At 42.0% G+C, this 26,712-nt stretch overlaps 1 protein-coding gene across 1 annotated transcript; it reads right to left on the bottom strand.

Annotated features, from left to right (window-relative positions):
- Nucleotides 1-4,580: 4,580 nt before the first annotated feature.
- On the bottom strand, nucleotides 4,581-26,263 carry LOC115364411 (mucin-2). Its single transcript, XM_030058983.1, has 13 exons — nucleotides 26,108-26,263; nucleotides 14,101-16,623; nucleotides 12,762-12,983; nucleotides 11,737-11,835; nucleotides 11,529-11,638; nucleotides 11,386-11,444; nucleotides 11,161-11,294; nucleotides 9,156-9,290; nucleotides 8,271-8,313; nucleotides 7,103-7,140; nucleotides 6,918-7,005; nucleotides 6,534-6,732; nucleotides 4,581-5,733 (listed from the first exon to the last, which is right to left on the bottom strand). Exons 1-13 carry the CDS (start codon nucleotides 26,157-26,159, stop codon nucleotides 5,605-5,607), a joined length of 3,831 nt encoding a protein of 1,276 aa, XP_029914843.1. The 5' UTR covers nucleotides 26,160-26,263; the 3' UTR covers nucleotides 4,581-5,604.
- Nucleotides 26,264-26,712: the final 449 nt, after the last annotated feature.

The following is a 26,712-nucleotide window of genomic DNA, read 5'->3' as shown; positions in this document are numbered from 1 at the left end:
TATGCTAAAACCCAGAAAACTTTATTTTACATTTTAATGGAGATCTCAAGGTTTCCAAAGATATCAGATAAGATATTTTCTTTTTGATCTAATGGTGCGGCCTTAAAGCAATGGCATCTTGTGCTTGAATATTTACACTCAATATAAGTGTGTTGCAGGAGACACAGAATATCTATTTACCACTACCATACATTATGGGGAAAAATGATTTTTTTTTTCTGACTTTGAAGCTACTTAAGGGCAGATTTAGGGGAAATTCAGAGTGCATGGGCTCTAGGTTACATGTAATAGTTAGGTGTTCATATTGTATTGACCCTCAGTGCTTCAGTGATTCAGAGCCCAGGAAGGATTAGACAGATAAACTGTATGTCACTGATTATTAATAGTGTTAACAGAAGCTCATCCTACTCTTAATGTTATTATTATAATCACCTTAATGAGTCAATACCTTAATGCATTATATGTATACCCCTGAGTTGCTACCTGCAGTTGAACTGAGTCTCACTGCAAAAGGCTCATATGTCTTATATTTTAACATTGAGCTGCAAGAACAACTTTTTGGACTTTTGTAATTACCATATTCAAAGTTCTCTCCTAAAAGAAACATATTACTTAAAAAGAAAGATAGATATTAAATAAAATATGTAGCCTTAACATTGCCAAACTGATGGCGTACCAAGATGCTTCACTCCAAGTCTTTTCATATGTGTTACCGGCCAGATGTCACATATAATCATACATAAATTATTACTTTCTGTGAGGAAACAGACTGAAGAATTAGATATTAGATATCTTCAGTGCAGAGTTCTCCACCCTGTTGAAACATGTTTATTGAGGCAGAAGAAAGGATAAGAAGGTGCATACTAGAGAAAAGATAAGAAAATAGGTGATAACTTAAGGTCTGTCTCGAAACACCTTATTTTCCTCATATGTATGCAAGGTTTATCACTTGCACACTCAGACTGCAGTGCACAATATATCGTGGAACCACAGCCTTATCTCACCGTAAGTGTCTGACTGAGTGAAGCCGGCTGGATCTCCAGAGTGGCTCTTTATCTCCCCAACCCTGAGAAAGGCCACTCAGGGAGGAGGAAGTTCCTCAAGTTGACGGGCCCGGCTCAGATGCTCAGTGGCTCGATACTTATTGGATTGCGTGCCCATTCCCACAGCTCCAGCAGGTCAAATGAATGGGATGTGTAGCTCACGGCCGCTAAGTGGTCTATCGATCAGCCAGCCAAGCCTGTGGGCTGATGGGCTGGGCTGCACCCTGCAGCAGACAGGGCTGGATTTGGCAGGGCCGTAGTGAGAGTAATATACAACGAATTCCTCCACAGACGAGAGCCACTGACTTGGCTTCAGCATATTGTACAGAAATTTACTTAGTGCAGAACAGTGTCCCCATGAAAAACAGAAAATGAAGTGTAATTCAGAATAGGTTACTCTTCAAGGATAGGCACATCAGTAACTATACATATTGTTCACGAATCAAAGCATTTGTTAAAACATGGTTGTATGTGACAGCACTTATACCAGGAAGTAGACTGGAATTCAACATCTGTTTGAATTTCAAAAGCGTTTTTCAAAGAGTGTTAGTGTAATTTCGACAGTGCAGATTGTTCAAACAACAGACCTTTTTCACAGCAGCTATTTTTTTTTTTTTTTTTTTTAGTAAAACCTGAGTTTGACCTACTAATTCAGGTCATAATGGCTACTGTTGAAAAATGTTACATGGCATCGAGAAATGCAAAGTTTACTGTGCTGGACCGTTAACTGTATTTAAATAATACCCAGTCAGCTACTTATCAAGCTTTCCAAAATCTCCCTCATTGTTGCTGTGTGTTGAAGTTCAAACACTAATTATTTTTGAAGAGAATTATTTGTATGCAGTGGATGGCACAGCTACCGAGAAGGTTAGGCTTTCACTCCTACAAGTTTGTACCATCTCGCCATCAAAAACCAAAATAATGATGCTCTCTGTGTAAAAAATCAATATAAAACTTTCCCCTGGCTAAATTAGCATACTGGGGCTTTAATGTGAAATTCCTTTGCACAGAAATTGACATATTGTTGCTGCCGGGTGAGACTACTTTAACTCTCAAAAGTCAGCTTTTCAAGCACAATGCAAACAATTATTGAATGTTAATGTTTTTGCCCTCATAAAATAACATTTTTTAACTCAGAAAATAAACTGTATTCAAAGAGCTCTTGCTTTCTATCACAGTTATGTTTTGTCTCTGTCATCTTATTCTCCAGCAAGCTATATATCTACGTCACAGATTAGAGCTTGTATCAACGGATTTGTATGTTGACAGTCGCAGTCATTGTCTTAATCTGAATTAAGACAATGACAGGCAATGTCATTACTCATCAAAATATAGTGAAAACTTCCAACCAAAATAAAATAAAAAATAAAAAAAATATTGCTGGATAATTTAGTAGCAACACATTATTACATTAATGTGTGCTTAATACCTCATAATGGATGTATCATACTGTATATAGAACTGATCAGAATCAGAAATACTTTACTGATCCCCAATGGGAAATTGGGTAAATGATGATGTAACATTGACTGATAATGTAAGAAGTCATAAGGAAAAGAAGAACTTTTGATTTTTTTGATTTTGCTTGTGATTGCTATTAATACACTAATAAAAATATTAAGTTACAGGCCATGTAGTTATACTGGCTCATGTGACAGTTTACCACATAAACAGTTTAGAGTTAGATTACATCATACATTGCAAACTACACTTTCATCCAGTTTGAGGGATTTTAACAATTATAACATTATCCTGCTGTCAGCTGTTTCAGGGCTCCTCACACACTGGCTATAGTAGATAGCAATATGATTGTGGATATTCATTCATGTCCTCTGGTTTCCTCTGGTTGCTTTTGTCTCCTCCTGTTGTCCAAAGACATGCAGGTCAGGTGAATTGGAGACTCTAAATACCCCATAGGTGTGTGTGTGTGTGTGTGTGTGTGTGTGTGTGTGTGTGTGTGTGTGGCTGTCTCTGTGTTAGCCCTGGCAAGCTGCAAGTTTCCCTGCCCTCTACCCAGTTCATGCTGAGTTAAGGTCCACCCCCCCAGAGCCCTGAATAAGAATAAGGTTATAGAAAATGGATGGATGGATGGATGAATGCTCACTGATAAAGCATGCATTAGTGCATAGAAAAGCATGATTGAATAACAAAAGTTGATATTCACGGCTATGCCTCTGATTTTACCGGCTAAAACAAGGCATGAAGGTTAACCAGCGGAGTCAACCGTGCGGGCCAGACAGGGACTGCAGTGCCTCCTCGCTGTGTAGAGCTGCAGCTGCTCAATTTGTGTGGGTTTTACTCTGCCGCTCATGGGTGTTAAAAGCTAACCCTGCCAATGGCAATGGCATTAAGCTGCAAAGCAACACGCAACACAAACGCACCACAATGTACAGTACATGCATGCACCTGCACATGCAAACATTAATCAACAGCGAGAACATATGCGCATCATTCCTCTGCTTTGAGTCTCCTGTATGCCAGTCAGTGTGCTCCAGTGACCCAATGCCCAAGATTAAGGCCCAGCAAAGCCAGCTTTAGCCTCCCTGTGAGCCAAATCCCTGCTTTTAAGAACCTGTGAGGAACACACTCCTAGGTCGTAATGCCGTGCTATCACACTTCTAGTCAAGTTTTACACAAACACTAAAATAAGACTTCCTCCTGAGGCAGAGGTCAGGCAGGGGCTTCGGCACTCTGTGGCAGCAAGGTGCTAAATGGTAGGCACTGCGATGGAGCGACGCCCAGTAAAATGCACTGACAATATCAAGCCACCCGACAACCAGAAAGGAATGATCCCATTTACACTGTGATTAATGTGGCCATTCAATTACATCCAAAGGCCTGCTGCTTTGAAATGCATAATAAGCTGCACCAGCGCTACTGGTATGCATGAAATCATTCACATATTTTCAATTTGAGCGAGTGGGCAAAACGCTGCAGGACACCAGCTGTTTACTCCCCATCAACCTAAGCCCTTGCATATGTCGACTTCTATTTGATTTCTCTGATGTGAGAATAGCTGCAGGCCTTAATGAGAAGAGAAGAGAGAGGAAATAATCTTGTCAGACTCAGAGGATGCAAGTCTGTTATTCTAGTCAATGCACTCCTCTGATTTTTTTTTTTTTTTTTTTTTTAAGTTTGTTTATTCCAGGCTTTGAATAGATGCCATGCCCTCTGAATGCGAAGCTGTGAAACTAACATTTTTTTTTTTTTTTCAACAGCCACATTAGTCATATCTGGACGTGCCTTGTTACACAGTTTACAAAGGTCTGTGAGGGATCCTACGTCTTGGTCCTTTGATGAAATCAGAGTTGTAGGACTCTGGCCAAAGCCCATTTCTATTCCTGTCCACATGAGTCACACACAAACCTTCTGTACGTCCCTCTACTATACACAGCTAATGATTACTGACATACAAATAGGCCATAAAAGACTCAAACGCATTCAAACATTTGACTAAAGGGATGATAAAGCTGTTAGTGCACTTACATAATGCAGTTGTATTTATTCCATCCATTAGGAAAAACAAAACAAGAAGTGTCATGTTTAACTTAATTAATTTATTTCCTTTGCATACACAAGCAATCTCTGCGGAAAGATCTTAAATTATTTACAAAAGTTTACACACTTATAAAATAGTGCACTGTCTCGGAGACACACGGAAAACATACATCTGCGACATTACACTCGTGTTTCCAAAAGAAATGTACACAAGTGATAATTGGCACATCCAAGAGACAGGATTCATCACAAGCATTGCATAATGGTTGGTAGTCTTCAAACAGACTATCAAAACAGGCACATTTTGAGTGCAGCAGCCTCAACAGGGAAGTGCCCACAAACAGAGACGTGCTCAGCTCCAGACTGCTACAAAATAAATCCCTTTAGAATTACACCTACGCAGGGATCCAGCCCCTTAAGCCATTCAAAGGTTATTCTTCTAGAGAACAATTATACCGGTAAAGCAAAAATATCTAGCAGGCCCTAAACCCCACAAACATTCTCACACCCAATCTGCCTTTGATTTCTGAGCAAAAACATAGTAAACATTACACACAGTTTGGTGCAATTTGCAGGACATGAATTACACATTTCTACGCTCATTTTGAAACAATGCGAGATGATTTGTTTAAAGCGCGCTAAAGTCACCTGTTCCACTAAAAAGTGTGTGAGGATTATATTGAACAATTGCGACATCTACTGGTTATGATCAGAAACATGAGCCCACTCTCAAGAACAGACATAACACACACAGTCTCATAAAAAAAAAAAAAAAACATTCTTCAAAAATTCTTGTATTTAACATGAGCAACGAATGAATGAATCTCTTTGGTGCTTGTGTAGAGTCTTGATTTAAGCAATGCCCTTTGTGATTTGCCATGAGTCCAAGCAAGTTCCCATCTATCTTGATAAATAATGTGGCATTACTCAGACAGTTTGTGCTCTTCAGTAAAACAAGGTAACCAGTATTCCCAGAGGTTTGATTCAGTGACTTCTCTTTGATCCGTTTCAGTGTGTTATTCCTCAGTTCTGCTTGAACTCCCTTTCCCAGCTCCCCAGATGTTCAATTTCTCTTATCATCGCCTGGTAAGAAGTAGGGGTTCTCATGACCTTGGACCAGGTAGGAGTAACGGGACGGATTTTTACCTGTGAAGGTCTTCATTCGATCAGGGTTGAGATCGTATGATCCAGTCTGAAATGTCAGCAGAACCAATGAGTGCACACATTCACGTATTGACACAAACACACACCCAAGAGAAGCACAACACGGACAGATAAAACTCACACACGTGGAAAAAAAATGCACACACATAAGCAACCGCAGTCACCCACGTGCAAGGAGAATGATAAAACGATTCATGACTATTCATAAACTCTAGCATGAGCTGTGTTTCTTTGAACTGTCAGTCATGACATTTTTAATTATGATAAAAGCACACCGCCTTCCACAACAGTCAGAAATTCCCATTACAGTCTCCTCAGAGTGCTCATGAAGTCTCCCAGCACCCCTAGAATCACGCCATCATTAATCTCAACACGACCCGCCTAAATCATCAGCAGGGGGGGCAAACATGCAAATCAGAGTCTAAAAGCAAAGCGGTGCCTTACCTTCTTCCATCCTTTCTGCGCCATGTGAAACCCCTGAGGCAACATATCGGGAGTCAGGCAAAGCAGGAGGCATTGGGTGAGCTACATGCTAGCACTATGCACATTGTGAATGATCTGGAGTAACATACAGGTGATCATGGGATGCAAACTTAGTATCAAAGCATCTAATCTGTCTCTGAAATGACAGAGGATGGTAATGTGGCAGGGAGTTAGAAAGCAGGTGCAGCCCGTATGCATTAGGGTGGGCTGGAAGTAAACAAACTAAAGGCTGAGTTAGGGGATAAGTGACATTACAGAACACTGATTGTGAGTCTGCGGATTAGAGATCATGGTAGTTCAGCTGATTGTGTAGAGCATAGCAGAGAAACATCGAGGATAACTCACCCCTCCATTCGTCTGGCTGTTTTTGTCCACCAGGTTGTGAGTGCTGCCCCCCTCTGTCATCTCTATGGGAGGAGCTGCATCCCACTTAGTGGTGGCCCGAGGGATGGGAGTGATTCCTTGACTGGACAAGGAGCCACTGAAGGCCTCCACAGGGTACGGACTATTGTTGTACTCAGTCTTTCCGTTTGAGCAGTTCCTCCTGCAAGGCAGCGAGTGACTGAGTACATTTGAACTGATGAGGTTCAAATTTGCGAGATGCAGTTCATAATGATGCAGTTCTCTCCAGAGAGCCTTATGGATGGATCATTATGTACAAAAGGACAAGAGAAAATCAATACAAGGGCTCAGGAAATGTGGAGCAGATAGTCTTTTTAATACGCTCACCAGATGCAGTATATGAGCAAGGACAGCACCATGATGAGCAGAACTCCCCCCAGGACACAGGAGATGACCACCACCGCCAGCAGAGCCGCTAAACACACATAAGGAGAGAGATTTTTGGCATCAATACAGCACTTAGACTACTGACACTACTACAATTTTCATTTTAAATCTGTATAATAACGTACAGTCATCGCAGTTGAACCCAGAATAGCCAAATGGACATCTGAAAGACAAAAAAATTGATACAGTGACATTCACATTTGTATTTTGAAGAAATTCATTCATCGTTATGGAGCCACTGGTTAGTGGCTGGCCGATTGATAGATATAGATAGATAGATAGATAGATAGATGGGTATACTTTATTGATCCCAAACTGGGAAATTCCCACGTTACAGCATCATCATCAATAAAAAACATAAAATAAAATTAAAATTAAAATTAAGAAGTATATACAATAGAGACTAAATACACTAAATATATACACTAAAGACAATAAGGGCTAAGTATATACAATAAACTAACCTAAGAATATGAGATGTTGAAATGTTGAAATGAATTGGTGACCCCACCCTCCTCCATTGTATTAATGGCTGCTGGCTGGATCATTTCAGCACTGATACATCAGATCCATTTAATTTTTAGATAATGCCAGCAGGCAGCTGATGCCTATCTATACTTCTAAATGATTGGTTGATTTTCGATGAGGCCAACTTGTGACAAAACAACTGGGGCCGGCTCGGAGTCACTTTGTTTCCCACAGGAAAAACTGTTAAATAGCAAGGAGTACCACCACCATTCTTTGGTGTAAGCTGTCCTTGTTGACTCAATCCCTTTTCAAATGAACAGTTATGGTTTCTTTTGGTGGAGGTTAGTGTTAAGCTCAAGTCAGGCAAATAAAGCAGTTTGGTTCAGGCTAAAGATACGGCATAAACATTGTCATTCCCTGGTTTTAAAGGCTGCATGACAGTAAAAGGATGCAGTTTAATGAATTTATTAGACTGCTATTAGTTCTGTTGTGACTGTTCTATTATTTGCCTCTACCTACTTGGTCATCATATCCACATAACTAATAACTGTTTCTTAATTAATGAAATATTTCGGGAAGGCACCATTAGTCAACAAAAACGTCACAATATCAATATTGAGGTATTTGAAAAATTCCATTCAAAAATATTGTGATGTTTGTTTTTGTTGATATTGCTCAGCCCTAGCAACATCTACGCAAAAACTATAACCTGTTTTCTGCAACACTGCCCCACATGCCCACACCCACACGCACACACCCAACCACCAGCAAATGATAAACAAGGAAGTTCACTCCATAAACAAATTAAGAGATGTGTTTACTCACGGTTCGCATTCGCCGTCCACTTCCCTGTATCCACTTGGACAAGCTAACAAGAGAACATGAAACATCATGAGCAGCAAGAACATGAGGTTCTGTACAGAGAGACTGAAATGTCAACCGATTACCACAAGTTCACACACAGCAGACGGAGATGTGGGGATGCACGACTGGCTGCATGGGCCATGAGATTATTAAGAGTATAATGACAACGTCTTCTAGTGCCTTAAAATGGACGCTGAATGATGACCATTAGCAACAAGTGCATAATAGTACATTATGTTTTCCTTGGGAAAGCACCCAGCATGTGTCTGTAAATAAGGGCCTTATTCTTTATTAGCTCTCCTTATAGCAGCTCTTGTTGGTCACAACCAATTCAACCTTGGGACAACAGGGAGCTGTGATTCTTGCACTTGTTTCCACGGAAACGACCCTGTTGCAAAGGAATAAATTAAAGAGATATATGATGCCAGGGTCACGGGTCACCCTGGAGGAAAAGTCTGCAGCACTTGACCCCGTTTTTGCATCTCTCCGGCTCTCTTTCCCTGTTGTTTCTCTCCCTCATTCTCACACCAAACTATTTTGGAGGGGATAAGGACTTTCTGTTACAGTTCTCTCAACTGTAAAACAGGCAGCAATCTTTCACGTCAACTGGTTCAGAGACCCTGTGGGCTGCCGTCTGCGTGCATGCATCTCTTAATGTGTTCCACGCATATAGTAGTCTATAATAATCTATAGCACTATGGCAACACTATACGGTGCAGGAGTCAACTTTGATGCATAAAAATAAATGCTGAAACCAGTTCTAGTCTGCTTAGTCAAACATAATATCAGTCATGAAGAATAAGATACAAGAATATTTATCCATAAAGGAGATAAAGCTGGCATTACGTCTGCAGCTCAGTGTTGAGTACGTGTCAATGATGTAGCCAGGTCTGCAGGTACACGAGGCCCGGCCGTCTCTCAGTGAGCATGTAGTCGTGAGGGCATCACAGGGCGTCGGCTCCTGGTCACACAGGCTCGTTCCTGACATGAAGAATACAGAAACATTTGAGAGATGATTGACTCAAACAATCAGGAGCTGGATTCACAAAGCCTTCTTAAGAAAAAATACAAGTGTCAGTTTTTCTTAACTTTTGCTTAAGAAAGCCAATATATATATTAGGGCTGGGCAACAATTAAAATCTTTAATCGCAATTAATTGCATAATTTGCCTGATTAATCACAATTAATCGCATTGTATTCGCAAAATCCAATAAGTAGTGTAAAGAGCACTTTTATTTCAATGTTCTGCTGCCATATAAACGAAAGTGCCATAACATTTGTTGTGCAAACACTTTTAACATCACCACTTATCAGTAACACATAGCCTATTTAGTGTAAATCTCAACTTAAAAAATGTCATAATAATAATAATAATAATAATAATAAATAAAATAAATAATAATAGTAATAATAATAAATTAAAGCTTATTGCCAGGACATTCTCTTTATGAAAAAAAAAAAATCTACCAACAAAATCCTGAGCCACAATCAGGACAAACAGGCAATTTCTGAGGTAACAGCAGAAACTTTTAACAGGGAGCAGCATTACCAGTCTATGTTCAATATCAAAGTGTGAAGCACAAAAAAGTTCACTACTGAAACTTCCTTTACAGGGGACTAGAATGTAAAGCGCATGTTTTACTGGACTTCTGTTTTTTTTTTCTATTCCTCTGCACTAAGCCAGTTGCTAAGGCACACACGATTATTTACATTTTCATTAGATAAAGAAGCTCTCTTTTTATTTTGCACAATGTGACCAGCAAGAGAAAACAACCTTTCACAAGCGATTGTTGCGCAATCAATAATCAACCATGTTGTCTGTGTTGCTGTCCGTTGTGCTGCTGCAACCGCATATAAACAAAAGTCTGTTTATAATGAAAGTAGGCTAAAGCAGTCTGTGTGCGCGGGGATCCGGCAGACCTGGTGCTGGCCGGCACTGCGTCAGTACCGGCCAGCACCGGCCGCGGCAACGCGCGGTGTGGGGCAACCCGGCCAGGTCTATTCTGCTGGATCTGCCAGGTGCCGCTCCGGCTGTCAGTTGGACCTTTCTGAAAGAGGAGGAAGTTACGGTAACTGTCACGGTAAATAAACATCCCATGTCTGATTAAAAGGACCAAAAACGTCTTTTAGTTAAAAGGAAGACATGATGAATGTATTTGAACTACACTGATTTATAATGTCGTCGGGCCATGCCTGTGTCTGTTTCAACGTGATGACGTGCACACCGGGGGCAAACGTTCTTGGGCGCGTTTGGGCTTTAGGTAATGTGAGTGCAACAGACTTTTACAAAATAAAAGCGTGTGAGCAACATGCGTTAATGCGCGATAAAGTAAATATCGGCGTCAATAGTCTAATGAATTAACGTGATAATAACGCGTTAACTTGCCCAGCCCTAATATATATATTATCAAAAACAGCTCTTGTATATTTATTTGTTCTAATGTTTCTTCCGAAGAAAAAAAAAAAAAACTCATGAATAAATTGTATTCTTGAGCTGAAAGTTTTCAAATTTGCTCTTGATGGTTGTCTTCTCTTAAAGACAACCATTCATCTGTCTTAAAATTCAAACAAATCAAGATGTCCACTGCCTAATAAACTGCATTTATATTGACATATATTTACTTTAATCGATGAAATTTTATGTTCGATCTCAGCCTCAGCAGTCCTCAGTGGCATCCTAGCTCAAACTTGATAAAAGATATTTATTTCAGGCCCTATTTTCAGAAGTTAAATATTGAGGAATTGGCCTAATGAAACTTAAGAGCTTCCTAAAATATCTTCTTTTGTCTTGTCACATTCAAGCATCAAACTACCCTTCCCTTGACTTACAGAGTGTGTGAGCAGGACATACCATTATATGTTGCCTGAGCCAACAGTCCATCAGTAGAGCTGTTTATAGCCTGTTTAATAAGCTCATCAACAGAGTCTTGAGTGGCATTGGTATCCTCAAAGATGTTATTCACAGTTGCTTGTACGCTGCCTTGCCTGGAGAAGCATGAAGAAACACAAGAGCTGAGAACCTGTTTGCAAGACATGATAATAACGGTATCTTCTGGGAGAAAGAGGAGGTACTTACGTCAGTTTCACAACGTCAGACTGTATATATCCTGGTTCATTTTCAAAGACAACTTTGAGCTATGAAGCAGAACAAACATGTTTTATTCGCTGAGAGAGGACAACACAGTGTGATGACTATGTTTTTGTGAGTGCAAGACCTACCGCCGCCGATATATTGGCTGCTGTGTTCAGAAATATCGCTGAGGTCCTGTCGCTCATTTCACTTTGAAATGTCAAGGAGGTGAGATGAAGCTGGCCGGGGAACACTTGGGCTGAGGAAAAAGGAGGCGAGGAGGAACAACGGGAGAAGTCAATTTGAGCCAAAGTGTCATAACTACCACGTGATCATCAGCATAACACATATCCTTACCTGGTGTACAACGGCCATTTTGCAGGAAGGTACCAGAGATACACTGACAGGTGCCATCGACACAGGCAGTTTCAACTGGACAAGGTCTGGCAGGACACTCTGGTGACAGGACAAAGAAAAATAACACATTAAGCATCTTCCCATCTTATTGTTTTTCTCCACTGAACTGTTTCCACCTTTCCGTGTTCTTTTTATACCTGACTTTATTACACCGGACTGCAAACTATGTGCTAACAAGAGCTATGTATATACAGGTTTTATTCCAACTAATCACTACAACAGCTCAATTTACTGATCAGTTTCTCCTCTAGGGCTGAAGGTATGCTAATTGATGAAATCAGCTTCTCTTGGTTGGAATAAACACATGCATACTAATGCCACTTGATGATTCGTCAACAAAGCAGAGACCTGAAAAAGACAGTGGACTCATCAGCATTTCTTGAAGAAATAAGGACCACTCTGCTTGCCTTGGCCTAAAACTACATTGAGTTGGACATATTTTTTCTTCTACCAATGAAACTACACTTGGCTAATTTGTTTGATCCGCACTTTTAAAGTAATGTCATATGTCAGCAATGTTGCGGCGTGTGTAATTCAAACTGTCATTCTGTAGATCCTTAGAAAAAAAAAAAAAGATTTTTAACATAGTTTGGGCACAATTTGATGACAATTGTCTGTGGTGTTTGAACAGCCAAGTTAGTAAATATTTTGGTGCAAAATTGGAGAGGATTTTCTTGTGATAATGACAATGCACCATATGTATATAACATTTCGGCTTGCGGAAATTATATAAAGTTACATTTCTGGCCACAGTATGAATAGCTATCGTTAGCTTCGTACATGAGCTCTGCTATTGGGAGCAAGTAACTTTTTGAGGACATCACCTCTCATTCATGTCATGTTCATGAGTTTGACCTCTTGCTATATCTCTGCTCTTTGTCCAATGCACGAAACTCATTCCTGATCTGACCAAGTGCTTCAAATGCATCCATATGAAATGACATCAAACCCTGACAGCTACAAACCTATGAAAGGAGGAATCGGGGTGGTGGTCTGCGGCATTGTTGTGGTCGAGTTGTTGGTGATGTCTGTTGGCCGCATTGTGGTACTTGTTGGGTTGACGGTGCTGATGGTATTGTCAGTAGTGGTGAGGACGGTAGAGGAGGAGACTGTGGTGGAGACTATGATTCCACTGGTTGGCTCAGTGGAATGAGTTAAACCAGTGGTTTCAGTAGTGTGGTCCGTCACTATAACATAGAGAAAAATGTAAGAATCGATCTAAGGACATTGAAACGGAAAGCATAACAAATAAACATAGCCACAAAGGTGCACTAGGCGAAATTATCATGTAAGCCCCCCGCCCCCTCTAATCAGCCTAAATCACAAAGTGGGGCTGCATAGCACCTAAATGAGATGCATATATTCTCTCTTTTTGCCCCAATTAAATTATGATATTGCATACTGGTAAGCATACTTCTCTGCCCGCAGGAAGTTGAAATGTATGATCAAAATAACAATCTACCTCCAAAACAACTGCAAACTTTTTGTTCACTGAAAGCTCAACTCTACTTTAGATATTTTGTCTCTCTCAATCTTTTGGTATTCTTTAGTATAAAGCAGTGGTTCTCAACTTGGGTTCCAGGGCCCCCCAAGGATCTTTAAGAGGGTTCCTGGGGGTCGCCAGAAAAATTAGGAATATTTAAATTTCACTATAATTTCACTGACTAGAAGTTAGCCTAATGACAGCATGTATAAGAATAACTACTTGGCTCACAGGTGTCACACTGTTAATCTCACAATCTGCCATATAGACAGTTAAGGAATAATCTTAATCTGATCAGATGGGGACCCCTGAGCCTACATCTTATCAACTGGTCTGTGGCCTGATGTGTATCAATTTGGGGGTCCTTGACACCATAACAATTGAGATCCACTGCTATAAAGCATCACAGAGTGTCTGGGTTGTCAAACATTCTGTGAGCAATTTATTTACATTAGCTTTCATTGTTTTTGGGGCAGTGAAGTCCTTCAAATTCGAGCAGTTTCCTCTAACTGCCATTTAGGGCAGCCTAGTGCAGCTTTAAAGGTGCACCTTGCAAAATTGCAGTGGGTCAGTTTAAGTGAGGACATTTAGACTCAACTGGTAAAAATGTGGAATAAGCCCGTAATTGGAAGGTTGAGTCTCCATGGCTCTCGTTATTAGCCCAACTCACTGAAAAATTACATGCTTGTTCCATATTATTTGTCAGCTGACTGTAATGGTCCAAATTTAAGTCAAGCCTTGGTAATTTCGCATAATGCACCTTCAGCTCGTAAGCACTTCAACCTGTAAGCAACAAGCACCCATCATGCTGTCAGGCCTACCTCCAGAGGTGGTTGTTGAGGGATTAGGGGTGGTAGTATTTCCAGTGGGGACTACGGTGCTACTGCCTGGGGAGGTGTTAGTAGGGAGAGAGCTGGAGGTTGAGATGGAAGAAGGTGAAGAGGGTGGGGGTCCAGTTGTGAGTGTAGTCATCTCTGTGCTACTGGTAGTGTCTGTGGTGATGGATGAGGTTGAAGAGGGAGGTGCAGAGGAGGATGTGGGAACTGCTGAAGAGTTGTTAGTGGGCTCTGTGGTTAGTGTAGCAGTAGTAACTGTAGGTGTGCTGTTTTCTGGAGAGGACGTGGGAACTGCGGAGGTGGTGTTAGTGGTCTCTGTGGGCTCTGTGGTTAGTGCAGTAGTAGTAACTGTAGGTGTGCTGTTTTCTGGAGAGGATGTGGGAACTGCGGAGGTGGTGTTAGTGGTCTCTGTGGGCTCTGTGGTTAGTGCAGTAGTAACTGTAGGTGTGCTGTTTTCTGGAGAGGACGTGGGAACTGCGGAGGTGGTGTTAGTGGTCTCTATGGGCTCTGTGGTTAGTGTAGCAGTAGTAACTGTGGGTGTAGTGTTTTCTGGAGAGGACGTGGGAACTGTGGAGGTGGTGTTAGTGGTCTCTGTGGGCTCTGTGGTTAGTGTAGCAGTAGTAACTGTAGGTGTGCTGTTTTCTGGAGAGGATGTAGGAACTGCGGAGGTGGTGTTAGTGGTCTCTATGGGCTCTGTGGTTAGTGTAGCAGTAGTAACTGTGGGTGTAGTGTTTTCTGGAGAGGATGTGGGAACTGCGGAGGTGGTGTTAGTGGTCTCTGTGGGCTCTGTGGTTAGTGCAGTAGTAGTAACTGTAGGTGTGCTGTTTTCTGGAGAGGATGTAGGAACTGCGGAGGTGGTGTTAGTGGTCTCTATGGGCTCTGTGGTTAGTGTAGCAGTAGTAACTGTGGGTGTAGTGTTTTCTGGAGAGGATGTAGGAACTGCGGAGGTGGTGTTAGTGGTCTCTGTGGGCTCTGTGGTTAGTGTAGCAGTAGTAACTGTGGGTGTAGTGTTTTCTGGAGAGGACGTGGGAACTGCGGAGGTGGTGTTAGTGGTCTCTATGGGCTCTGTGGTTAGTGCAGTAGTAGTAACTGTGGGTGTAGTGTTTTCTGGAGAGGATGTAGGAACTGCGGAGGTGGTGTTAGTGGTCTCTGTGGGCTCTGTGGTTAGTGTAGCAGTAGTAACTGTGGGTGTAGTGTTTTCTGGAGAGGACGTGGGAACTGCGGAGGTGGTGTTAGTGGTCTCTGTGGGCTCTGTGGTTAGTGCAGTAGTAACTGTAGGTGTGCTGTTTTCTGGAGAGGATGTGGGAACTGCGGAGGTGGTGTTAGTGGTCTCTGTGGGCTCTGTGGTTAGTGCAGTAGTAACTGTAGGTGTGCTGTTTTCTGGAGAGGATGTAGGAACTGCGGAGGTGGTGTTAGTGGTCTCTATGGGCTCTGTGGTTAGTGTAGTAGTAGTAAGTGTAGGTGTGCTGTTTTCTGGAGAGGACGTGGGAACTGCGGAGGTAGTGTTAGTGGTCTCTGTGGGCTCTGTGGTTAGTGCAGTAGTAGTAAGTGTAGGTGTGCTGTTTTCTGGAGAGGACGTGGGAACTGCGGAGGTGGTGTTAGTGGTCTCTGTGGGCTCTGTGGTTAGTGTAGTAGTAGTAAGTGTAGGTGTGCTGTTTTCTGGAGAGGGCGTGGGAACTGCGGAGGTGGTGTTAGTGGTCTCTGTGGGCTCTGTGGTTAGTGCAGTAGTAGTAAGTGTAGGTGTGCTGTTTTCTGGAGAGGACGTGGGAACTGCGGAGGTGGTGTTAGTGGTGTCTACTGGCTCTGTGGTTAGTGCAGTTGCAGGTTCTGTGGGTGCTGAGGTTACTGTCTGCATGGAAATGGTAGTGGGTCTCTCTGTAGTTACAGGAGAGTTAGTAAGGTCAGTCCCTGTATGTGCTGTGGTTGTGATGTGTGTGGTATTGTGGGATGCAGTGGACGTTATCTCACTAGTTGTGGAGGGTAGGCTTGTCTTTGTGGTTTCAGACGACAGGGTTGTACCACTGTGTGGAGTTGATGCGAAGTCAACTGGGCTGGTGGTAGATGAGCTAGCACTCCCAGACACAGTGGTGTCAGAAACTTCCAAGGTGGTGGCAGAGTGAGTGGTGGTTGACTCAGTGGGCAGAGGGGAGGACATCATCTCCGTAGTCACAGATGTGCTGACTGATGGTGTACTTCCTGTTTCCGTACTAGTGGTCGTGCTTGCTGTCAGTGTGGTGGTTGATTCATCAGTTGTAGGCTCTGTTGTAGACGTTACTGTTGTGGTGGATTGCTCCTGGGTGGTTGTCGGTGAGGGTGGAGAATCGCTGGTTTCTAGGGTGGTGCTTAACACTGTGGTGGTTCCCTGCTGTGAGGGTGTAGAAGTTGAGCTTGTAGTTGTTGGTGAGGGTGAAGGTGTGCCAGGGGCTTCAGAAGTGGAGGCTGTGCTCCCACCAAGGGTGCTGACATAATCAGTGGTAGAATGTGTGGTAGGATCCGATGCTGTCATTCCTGCAGCCACAAAATATATACACAAACAAGCAATGATTAACTGTATCTCCCCCTCTCCTAGGTAAACCATTATATCACTAAAAAGTCAGGAAGCTCAGGTCTGTGATCACAGTCAAAACAACAAAAAACAACAATGCATTTTTTTTTTATTATTATTTCTGCTATTAGGTGGAAATTGTGCATCCGCAAAATATCACATAACTAAACTGAGAAAAACAGCCTTGGTTTAAGCTTCACCATTATGTATTTTATTTTAAAAACTTTTTTGAAATGGTTTCATAAGCCTCATGAAAATCACTGAAATAAGAATTAGAATTAAGGTTTTTCACGAAATCATCTATATGCTGAATAGAATTAGGTGTGAAAATCTCAACCTCTGTTGTTAGGCATATGACATCGCAAAAACAGTATTCTGAGGGCCATGATGCATCAGAAAGACGTCCGATGACACCTTTTGCAGCTTTGTCTTTAGGTAAAATGAGTTTCCACTGTAGTCCCAGAAAACAATAAGGCTGCGTCTTAACTAAACATTCAAAGTTCACGGCAGTTGACAAATGGTGTGACACAAGTGATTACAAATTAATGAGGTCTATTTATTGCACATAGATGTGTCAGCCACTACTGCAGCCAAGTTCATTTGGCCATCTTAAAAGAAAATGCTTACCCCTATTTGTTTAAATGCGTTGTTGTGACGCCTGTTCCTATTTAGCTGGTTCCCACTCTCGTTCTGGTCTTTGTGTTTATGGGGAACAGGAGAGGCCACAAGGCAGTTTAAGAAGCAGTACAAACAGTAGGAGGTCTTTGATAATAGCTCAGCCTGTTTACCTCAGCTCCTCATCTGTATGCACTGATTGATTGCATTCACAACCACCTTTCAGCAGCCAGAGAGGGAGCAAGCTGCAGCACCAACAGCCAGATTTGGCAGCTTGTCCACACATCAATATGTGGACGCCTTACACAAACAGCTTTCCTCTGCCAGGAACCTCAAAAGCATGAGGAAGTCTTGAGAAAACCAACACAAATATCAGATTCTGAACGTGATCATTTTCCAACATGACTAAGTGTACACCACCTTATGTGACCTAATGCCTTTATCACTTGGTAATCGAAACTCATTTACAAATGGAAAACCACACACCAGCACACCTCGTAGGAGTGGACACCACACATTTGAGTACATCTGCGTACACACACACACACACACACACAAAGAAATCAAAAATAACAGGCGAGAGAGTGACGAAAGGTTGGAGATATGTTTTTGATCCCTGGTGACATTTTTATAAGTAATAAAGAATATGAGTGGCAGGACGGTTAGAATCAATGAATAGAGCAGCACAGCATGAGATTATTGTCGTAAAACACAGATGTATCAGTTTAGTAGATGAAGACTTCAGGAATGGACTGATCTTACCTGCCTGACAGACATCAAAATTAAAACCAAAAAAGACTCATGGAAAAAAACAACAACAACCTTGAATTAGACCTGACTGATCCCACGCTGACTATCCATGTTACTTAGAAATTCCCTGTGTGATCTCACTATCTTGGTATGGATTGATTGGTATGGATTCAGTTGTTCCTTTATATCACTGTTCATGCATTTCCACAAACAACTGAGTTGAAAGTCAAACATTTCACAAGTTTTTTGAGGTTGTTGTTTTTTTTTTTTTTATATTTTATAGAGTGTCTTGCTCCTTGCATACCCCACATTCTATTAATATCTCAACAGCAGGAACTTTATCTTCTTCTAACAGAATCACCACATTCAGGCCATTGGTGAGATCCCTGATTTCAGCCTTGGAAAAGTAGCGATGTCTGTGAATTTGTTTTCAGTCCAGGGTTTCTGGTAAAGGCGCTAACATTTGGCAAACGAATACAGAGAGCCTTAACTTTGTTTCAACTAAACTGGGCAGCCAGTTTCAGCCTGCATGATGTAGAGTAGATTATAAAAGGTGTGTGATTTGGTGGGTAACACTGCAAAGCCAATGCCAAAGCTACAGCCAAGAGTTAATGTCTATGAACAAAGGGAGAAGGTGATGAAATGCAGCATGTCCTTGTCCTTTTGACAAAATGTAACTTTGAAATCAACACTGTGTCGGTTTATATACATTTACACCATGGGACCTAATTTCACACTTTGAGATAGCTTTAAAAAAAATGCTGCTCCAGAGCAAGGTCAGGCCTGCGAGGGGACAAAGAACGCTCCATTCAGCACGTGTCAACTCCAAATAACTGTCAAACTGTAAAATATGCTGTGTAACAGCAAAATCTCTTTGCCTGGAGGAAACAGCTAGACTTACTGTAAACAACAAACAGGGAATACAGAGATGAGATTCAAGGTTGCAATGCTGTACTATGAATTCAAATGATGCCCTTCACCAGATTCCTAGAGATCTCAACAATAAACTGATGTCACTCTTTCCACCTGTGTGCAAATACAGTGTAGGTCATTATCGCCAGCACAAGGGAGAGATGGCAGAAGTTACAGGAGACAAGGGACGGGCCATTGTTTCTAAAAGTTACAGTAAACAAACACACTGCCACAATGATGGGAAACAAATGAGAGGGACGTTTTTGTGGTTGCATGTGTATGTATGTGTATGTGTGTGTATGTGTATGTGTGTGTGTGTGTGTGTGTGATGCCATTTGTTTCCTGGAGTTTCTTACTGTCTCCCTGGTAAGACTGATGCAAATTTTGATGAGTAATTCATAAGTGGTTTGCATAGCTGAGTCCCTTAAAGCCCACATTACTGAACCAACGGTGTACACCCCAACAACAACGTAATGCAACCATCACAAGACTCACAACACTTCACCTTGTGAGATTTTGAGTCATAAAGTGAGGCTTTACATCTAGTCTCATTAGAGGCTACACAGTCCTGACATTTTGTTTGTATCATATAAGTTGCTCACGTTCTGCATGGGTCCAGTGTTCAGAGGAGATTTGCATAATGCACAAGACCCTATTAACCCCGGTACAGTCGTGGAGAGAACCCTGCGGTCACTGCCACATAAACAGCCCTGTGTGTTTGATGGATGCATGAGGAAGTAATAGACAATATGGAAATTCTAGCATGAAGTTATGACTTACCAAACATGCAGAAAAACAATGGCTCTGTCTCGTTTGCTTCCACAATTAATGGTTTACGATTTATCTATTTCCATGAACCACAGGCTCTATGGAAATGTGAGCCAGACTTACATAATGAAAGCGACATTTTACTATAATCAGCTACCAAATCTCCAGAGAACATTCGCATGTGACCTTAAAATAACATTTATAATTTGCTGGAACATTGTTTGTTTCAACTTCCCTCCCACTACCACCACAGTCCACAACATTTGTTAAACTATGAGGTAGAGGCCAAGCCCTGGGTTCCTCTGGGTCCTGCTATGACAGTTAGTGCACTGTAATGAGTCTGGAGAGGATAAGCAGGCGTTAGCCAACTGTGACAATATGATGTGACAGTAAGAGTTGGTGTAATACAGCTGGAGCTAGGGTTGAATGGTATGAATGGTATTCATGTTTGTTATGGAAGTTTTCATTTTCACTGGAAAAAAAACTTTAAAACAATGATGATGTGCTTTAACCAAAAAAAACTTATTTTCTTAGGTCTGAAGAGTAAGATTTTAGTCCATGCCATCTCTGTAGCACCACACAATACTTCATTTATAAGGCGGTTATGTCACACGTTAGACCTTAATTTAAAAAAATGAGCATTTTCTATAGTTTGGATACCGTAGCAGGCCATGTGGTGATTTCCATGATGCGATTAATTGTTAAAACCCTCGTTGAGCATTGCAGTAATTAAGAACACACCCTGTGTTGCCCATCTAACAGGGAGCCTCTTCTCTGAGGAATTAACCTACAGCTGGATAATCCCCAACAGACACAAAAGGGATAACTGGGTGAGGCAGGGTCACAACTGGGTCTAAGGTCACCCTTGAACACAAACCCAGGAGGATGTGGATCAGGAGGTCCGGTTTGACCCCCGCCCCCTCCCTTCCTGGAGCAAGTCCTGGTCCCAGTCTAACTCAATACTGACCACTGAGTTTAACAAAACGTGGAAAAGGGCACACTGACAAACAACAGAAGTGTGCTGAGGCTGCCATGCTTTTCTTTTTCTTTTCTTTGCTTCACTCTCTCCTTCTGTCTCTACACAATTATTACAGAAACCGGAAAAACCTCCATCATAACAAGTGATTCAGTTTCATTTTCAGTGTTAAAATGATCCAAAAAAAAAAAAAAGTTTTTCTTAATATAAGTGAAAAAATCTGCCAGTGGATGATAGAATCTCACTTCTTTCCAAAGTAGTTTCACTTGTTTCAGATGTTTTTTCTGGGAACAAATATGCTGAAACAAGGCAGATTAAGGCCGATCAACCCGCTAGGATCAAGAAAATGACACATGATTCAAGAAAATTGTGGAAACAAGTTGATTTGCATCACAAAGAAATGGGATTATCTCACCCCACAGGCAGTTTTTTCTACTTGTTTTAAGAACAAACATCTTAAGACAATGTGAGACTAAATGACTTATTAAGACGGAGGTTTTTGCAGCGCACTTGAGATTTGGGCAGTTTAGGAGTGCATCAGTTGCCAAGGAAGACGCTTGTTACCAGCTGTCATGGCTTTGCCTCACTTCAAATTGCAACCATGAGACACAAAGAGAGACTTCAGCAGATTTCTATTCATGTGACACAATAGCCCTCCTGTGAAGTACCTGTTCGTGAACCAACTGTCAGATCCAGTCCACCACCAGCATCCTGACTGCTTGTCCACAAAGGCCCAGGGCTGAATTCATGTCGGTATTGATGACATGCCTATGGAAAACAGCTGCTAATTCCCAGAAGGAATCCTAAATGCTGCCTACTTTCTTAGAGTTGCCATGAAACATTTCCAGCTAACGGATAGTGATTAGGGCGAGCGCATTCCTGAAATAGTTCTTTATCACATCCAGCAGCACTGTGAGAAAGAAAAGACCTGATTAAAGAATGCACACAGAGCAGGAGATGAACTGACAGGCTGTGACCCAACAGAGTCAGGAAGAGCCTCGGGCCAAAAGGCAGGATCTCATTAGGAGACAGTGTGAAGTCAAGAGAAGGGCTAACCTTTAGTATAGGTGGTGTGTGCATATCACCACCAACACTAGCCACGAATCGGTAATGATAGAATGTGACATCTAAAACAAGCGGATCAAAGGAGAGAATGTGGCCGACATGAAACATTACTGGACTTCAGCTCAGCCTAATTACCAGCCGCTGCCTGGATCCCCTCACCGTCTAATGAGAGCGAACATTTCTTACATACTGCTTTATGACCTCCTGGTATTTAAAGACGCCCATCTCTTCGTTACAACCTTGTGGCATGCCGACACAAGCATGCAAACACACTACAACGGCGGCAGGTCAGTCTCCTTCCTTCAGCGTCCCTTTTGCCACAAGAAAACCTGGCCCGAGGGCCGCCACAGCCGCCTCATCAAAGAAACACGGTGACGCCAGTTCACCAGGGGTGGACCCATCTCACAGAAAGGAGTAGGGTGTCTTGTGTCAACAGCCCGTCTCAGAGAACACACATGGTGCTTCATATCCTGTGAATGTGTTTTGGAGGATGCTGAAGGACATGTTTGACATTCTGCCTCACCTAGGGCTTGCACGGGGGAAGCTGTCTAAGACTGAGGGGGAAAAGGGAAGAGCAATGAGGGAGGTCACAACCAGTTTGGTTTATTTCACACATATTCAGAAAGTGAATCCACTCAGTTGTCTTTCTGTGTGTTGTTACTGTTCCTTTTTTGCATCGATTGTTCTTACTCTTTTTATGGGAAGTTTCCATTTGGACAAAATTCAGTGAGATGCCTTCATCTATAAATACAGCAAATGGCAAGTAGTATAAACAGACAAGTAATAAAAGTAATCAAGTCCTATCACTGCAAAAAATCTCCATTTTTTTTAAAGTAATTTAAGTAATTTTAAGTAATTTAAAAGTCCATCAGTGGGATGAGATAATCTCACTTGGTTCCAATGCTGATCAACTAGTTTCCCGATTTTTACCAAAAAACGTCTCATTTTCAGGCTAATCTACTTGGTTCGACATATTCATAAACAATTCATATTTTCTCACATTTTTAAAGGAAAACAGGAGAATGAATTACTTGTTGCAATGGAAATTATTTGCAGCGTATTAAAGCTCAAACTCACTGCCCCGGTTATGCACATCTTCTCCATTCCACTCATCTGCAGACACAAATCTCATCTGGTCCAGGACCGGTGGCTCTTCCTGCTGTTAATAGGAATGGCCTGGAGCCTGACACACTTATACAGGCAGATGGACACAGATGCATACACACAAAATAAGCTGGCATGGTAGAGAGAGGTAAGCCAGAGTTTTTTCCACTATTGTTCACAAGGACAGCAGAAGGGGGGACAAGTTAACGAACGGATGCTGGTCAAATCCTCTATTTCTCTGTCTCTGTTGATTACTTTACAAAGATTATTTTCCTTCATTGGTTAACATCGTCCATGCAGGAAGTAGAGGGAGTGAAATGTACGTCTTCTCCCAGTCTGAGCAAACAGAGCTTCTGTAACACCAAGGTAACAGATGGCTCCCTGGAGCAGAGCTCACTTGCAGGGCCTCGGCACATATCATATCCTATTAAAGCTCCGCCAGCACATGCTTTCCAATTACAGAGTGAGATTTACTGCCCTGAAGCAGGTCTAATCCAACAGGATACAAGAGGGACAGGGCAACTGAGAGAGAGAGAGGGAGGGAGAGAGAGAGCGAGAGAGAGAGAGAAAGACTTTGGGCAAATAGAAAGCCTGCACAGCGCAGAAAACAGCAACAAGTGTATGCATAAAAACAGAGCTTAAAAATAACTGCAGACAGATGGGAGTGTGTGAAGTGTGGAAATGTTACGCTGTGGAGTGAATCAACAATTAGAGGGGGGATTAATGGCTCAGGCACAGGCTGCCTCCACTTACACCCCATCAATTAGCGATATTGCACCGAAACAAATGAAGGGGGAGGTGAGTGATACACAGAGGAATGACGGTGTAATCAGGTGGCGCACCACAACAAGGATTTTCCCCTTTCTAGTGATTAGATTAATAGAAATCAGTCCAGGATTGGCCTCCAAAAGAGACTCAGAGCTCCATCTCCACTCGAGCTGTGCGACAATGTCAAAACAGCTGAGTATCACAATATTATTTTTCACAATACTGCATTGATTCTCTAGGCCCTTGTATCAATATGCATCATTTGTGCACTTTATTTTCATATAATGTTAAGACATTTACATTTAGTGCACCGTGCAGTCAGTTCTGAGTACTGAGTGCTGAAACCTATCGTGACACAAATCGTGTCATCACACAAATCGTATCATGACTCATGTATCATGAGACGTCTTGTATTATGAGGTCCTTGCCAATACCCAGCCCTAGCGTCCACTGGCACTGACTTCCTCATTTACTTCTGTTCTTTACAGCTATTTACTAAGGCCGTTTGTTAGCTCCTGTGCAGACACTTCACATACTCTGGCAATGACATAATGATGACTAGCCACCATAACATGACACATGTGGAGTAGACACGACATATGTGCTCTGGGAGAAGAAGCAGAGGCAGAGAAAAAGGAGAAGGGAGGCAGGCATTTAGCGTGTCTCCTCTGTGGAAGATTTCTTATTAGGGGCACGAGCAAATGTGTCTGTGGCACCAGACTCAGGGGAGGAGAGTCGCGACCCTCAGGAGGTCCTTTCATCTGTATTTTTTTTTTACTGCTGCCTCAGACACACTCAATCATGCCCCACACTGGAGCCTCCATGTCTCCCCGTCCCTCTCTGTCTCTCTCCCTCTGTGGTTCCCTATGAGCAAGTCGCTTAAACACATGACAACAGGGGAAGCACGCATACTAACCCAGGGCTATGGCACATGACAGTGAGTGCCTCTTAGGCTTCATATGGCAACATTTCAACTCATATGCCCTTTTCCTCAATCCCTCTTGGCTTTCAAAACACAATGATGTGCTTCAAAACTGTCCCAGATAAGACGAGGATGACCAAAGGATTAAACTGGGGTGAAGCTTAGCGACGCAAAACTGTAGGGTGCTCATGAAAATTCCTCAGGCAACTTCACCACGCTGCTGAGGGCTCCGCTATGCCCACAGAATAAACTTGGTTGGAGTGTGTTGCACTTGAGGGAGTTCTTGTTTGACCGGTGCCTTCTCCCTGGCATCTGTCCACCCCCTTAACTTTTGAGTCACGCCGGAGGGGCGGTGAGTCAGTGTTTAAGACTTAGTTGCTATTTGGGGAGGCATGGGGAACCCCCACCTTGAACACATTGTAGGAAATGTACATTGAAATAGTAGGAGGAAAAAATAAGTGTTTGCTTGAAAAACTAGAATGAAGAATGTCATGATCACCATGTCATTTATAAAGGAGTGGTGTGATTTGGCTGATTGTCTCTGGTGTTTCTGTTCAAAGGAATCTCAATAAAACTCATAAATGCACATAAAACTACTTCATAATGAACTAACAATAAAAACACAGTACCATAAGATATTGTAAACATATTATGGAGAGAATATTTTAAGAGGAAATACTCAGTTAGGCTACTGGAGTTTAGTCCATTTTTCAAGTTTCTGTACGTCATTAGAGTATGTGCAGTATTTTTCTGACAACTTTTTACTTTCTCTCCTTACATTTTACCACACATATCTGCACTTTATATTCCTTACATTTTCAAAACAGGCTCATTACTTAGGTTTTAATACATCAGTGAGAAGTATCGATTATTTTTGCCCGCCTTCCCAACATCAAGACCGATTTCAACCTTAATAATGGGACAATAACACATTTAAAAGCCGACTAATGTTGATCACAATGTTTCGAGTTCTGCTGCTGACGTTGAAAACTGATGTGCAAATTGGTGTTAAATTAATGTTCATAATTTTCAGCACAGTGTCTTTTATTTTATTTGAAGTTAAAATGGTTTAACTTTAACCATTTTTAGTCTTTTTTTTTTTTTTTTTTTTTTAGTTTTTTAGTCTTTACAGTCATATGACGCGAGGTTCGGTTAGCTCTGCACTTTTGCCACTACCACAATTATTAACAAAAAACAGCCGGTTGCTGAAAAAAGACTGCCCTTCACAGAGCTACTTTTTTTTTTTTACCCCTTTCATACTTCCATTTCAGAGCCTGCATTTTTTTTTTTTTTTTTTTTTTTTTTACTTTTACTTGACAAAGAAGTTTCAGCAGTACTTCTTCTAACAAAGCCGTTTTTTTTTTTTTTTTACACAAGTATCTGTATTTCTACTTGAGTAGCAAAAAGCATTCAGTGGCTATTCTTTACATGTATGGCTACACTTTGGCCATTTGCATGCGTTATAAGGATCATCAGCAGCTCTGCAGATGAATAACCTGTCTATGATAAACTGCTTTTGTTCAGTGCGGGTCAAGTTATTCACACAGAGGACATGAAGTTGACTCACCGTTGGCGACGGTGCCCAGCAGAAACACGACGAGGAGGTGACAGAGGAACATGTTGGAGGTCTTTGGTGTGAATTTGGAGAGCGGAGGTGAGGAAGTCCCGTGTAACGGTGCTGCCAGTCGCTCTGGGCTGTCGTTGTCTGCCACAGGTGGGCCGGTCGGACTGGAAACTGCAGCTTCTCACGGCATTAAAAGCTTTAGTCCCTCCTCTCATTGGGGCGGCTGCCATGCCAGTCATCATTATCCTCCGTGTGGCTCTGCCTCCTCCCTTGAACCCCTGCTCAACCCCAAGGCTACAGGCCCCCGCAGGAATATTATAGCAATATTCAGTAGGATAAGGTTAATAAACTTTTATTGAATGCGGCCTTTGAAGATCAACGTGTGAAAATCATAAGGCCATAAAAATGTGATAGAACACAGCAAGGTCACTGTAAAATCTATCTATCTATCTATCTATCTATCCGTCTCAGGTCAGCTCAGGTCAGAAAACTTTATTTATCCCACAAAGGGCAATTCTGTTTACAGTTCCCAGCTAAAATCACAACAACAGAAAACATCACATAGCAGTTCACAGCATCACACATGACGTACAGAACAACTACACGCA

This window comes from Myripristis murdjan, chromosome 8 (assembly GCF_902150065.1).
Source record: "Myripristis murdjan chromosome 8, fMyrMur1.1, whole genome shotgun sequence".
Lineage (NCBI taxonomy): Eukaryota > Metazoa > Chordata > Actinopteri > Holocentriformes > Holocentridae > Myripristis > Myripristis murdjan.
Note: the sequence above shows the minus strand (reverse complement) of the source record. Positions and strands in the feature narration are given on the sequence as shown.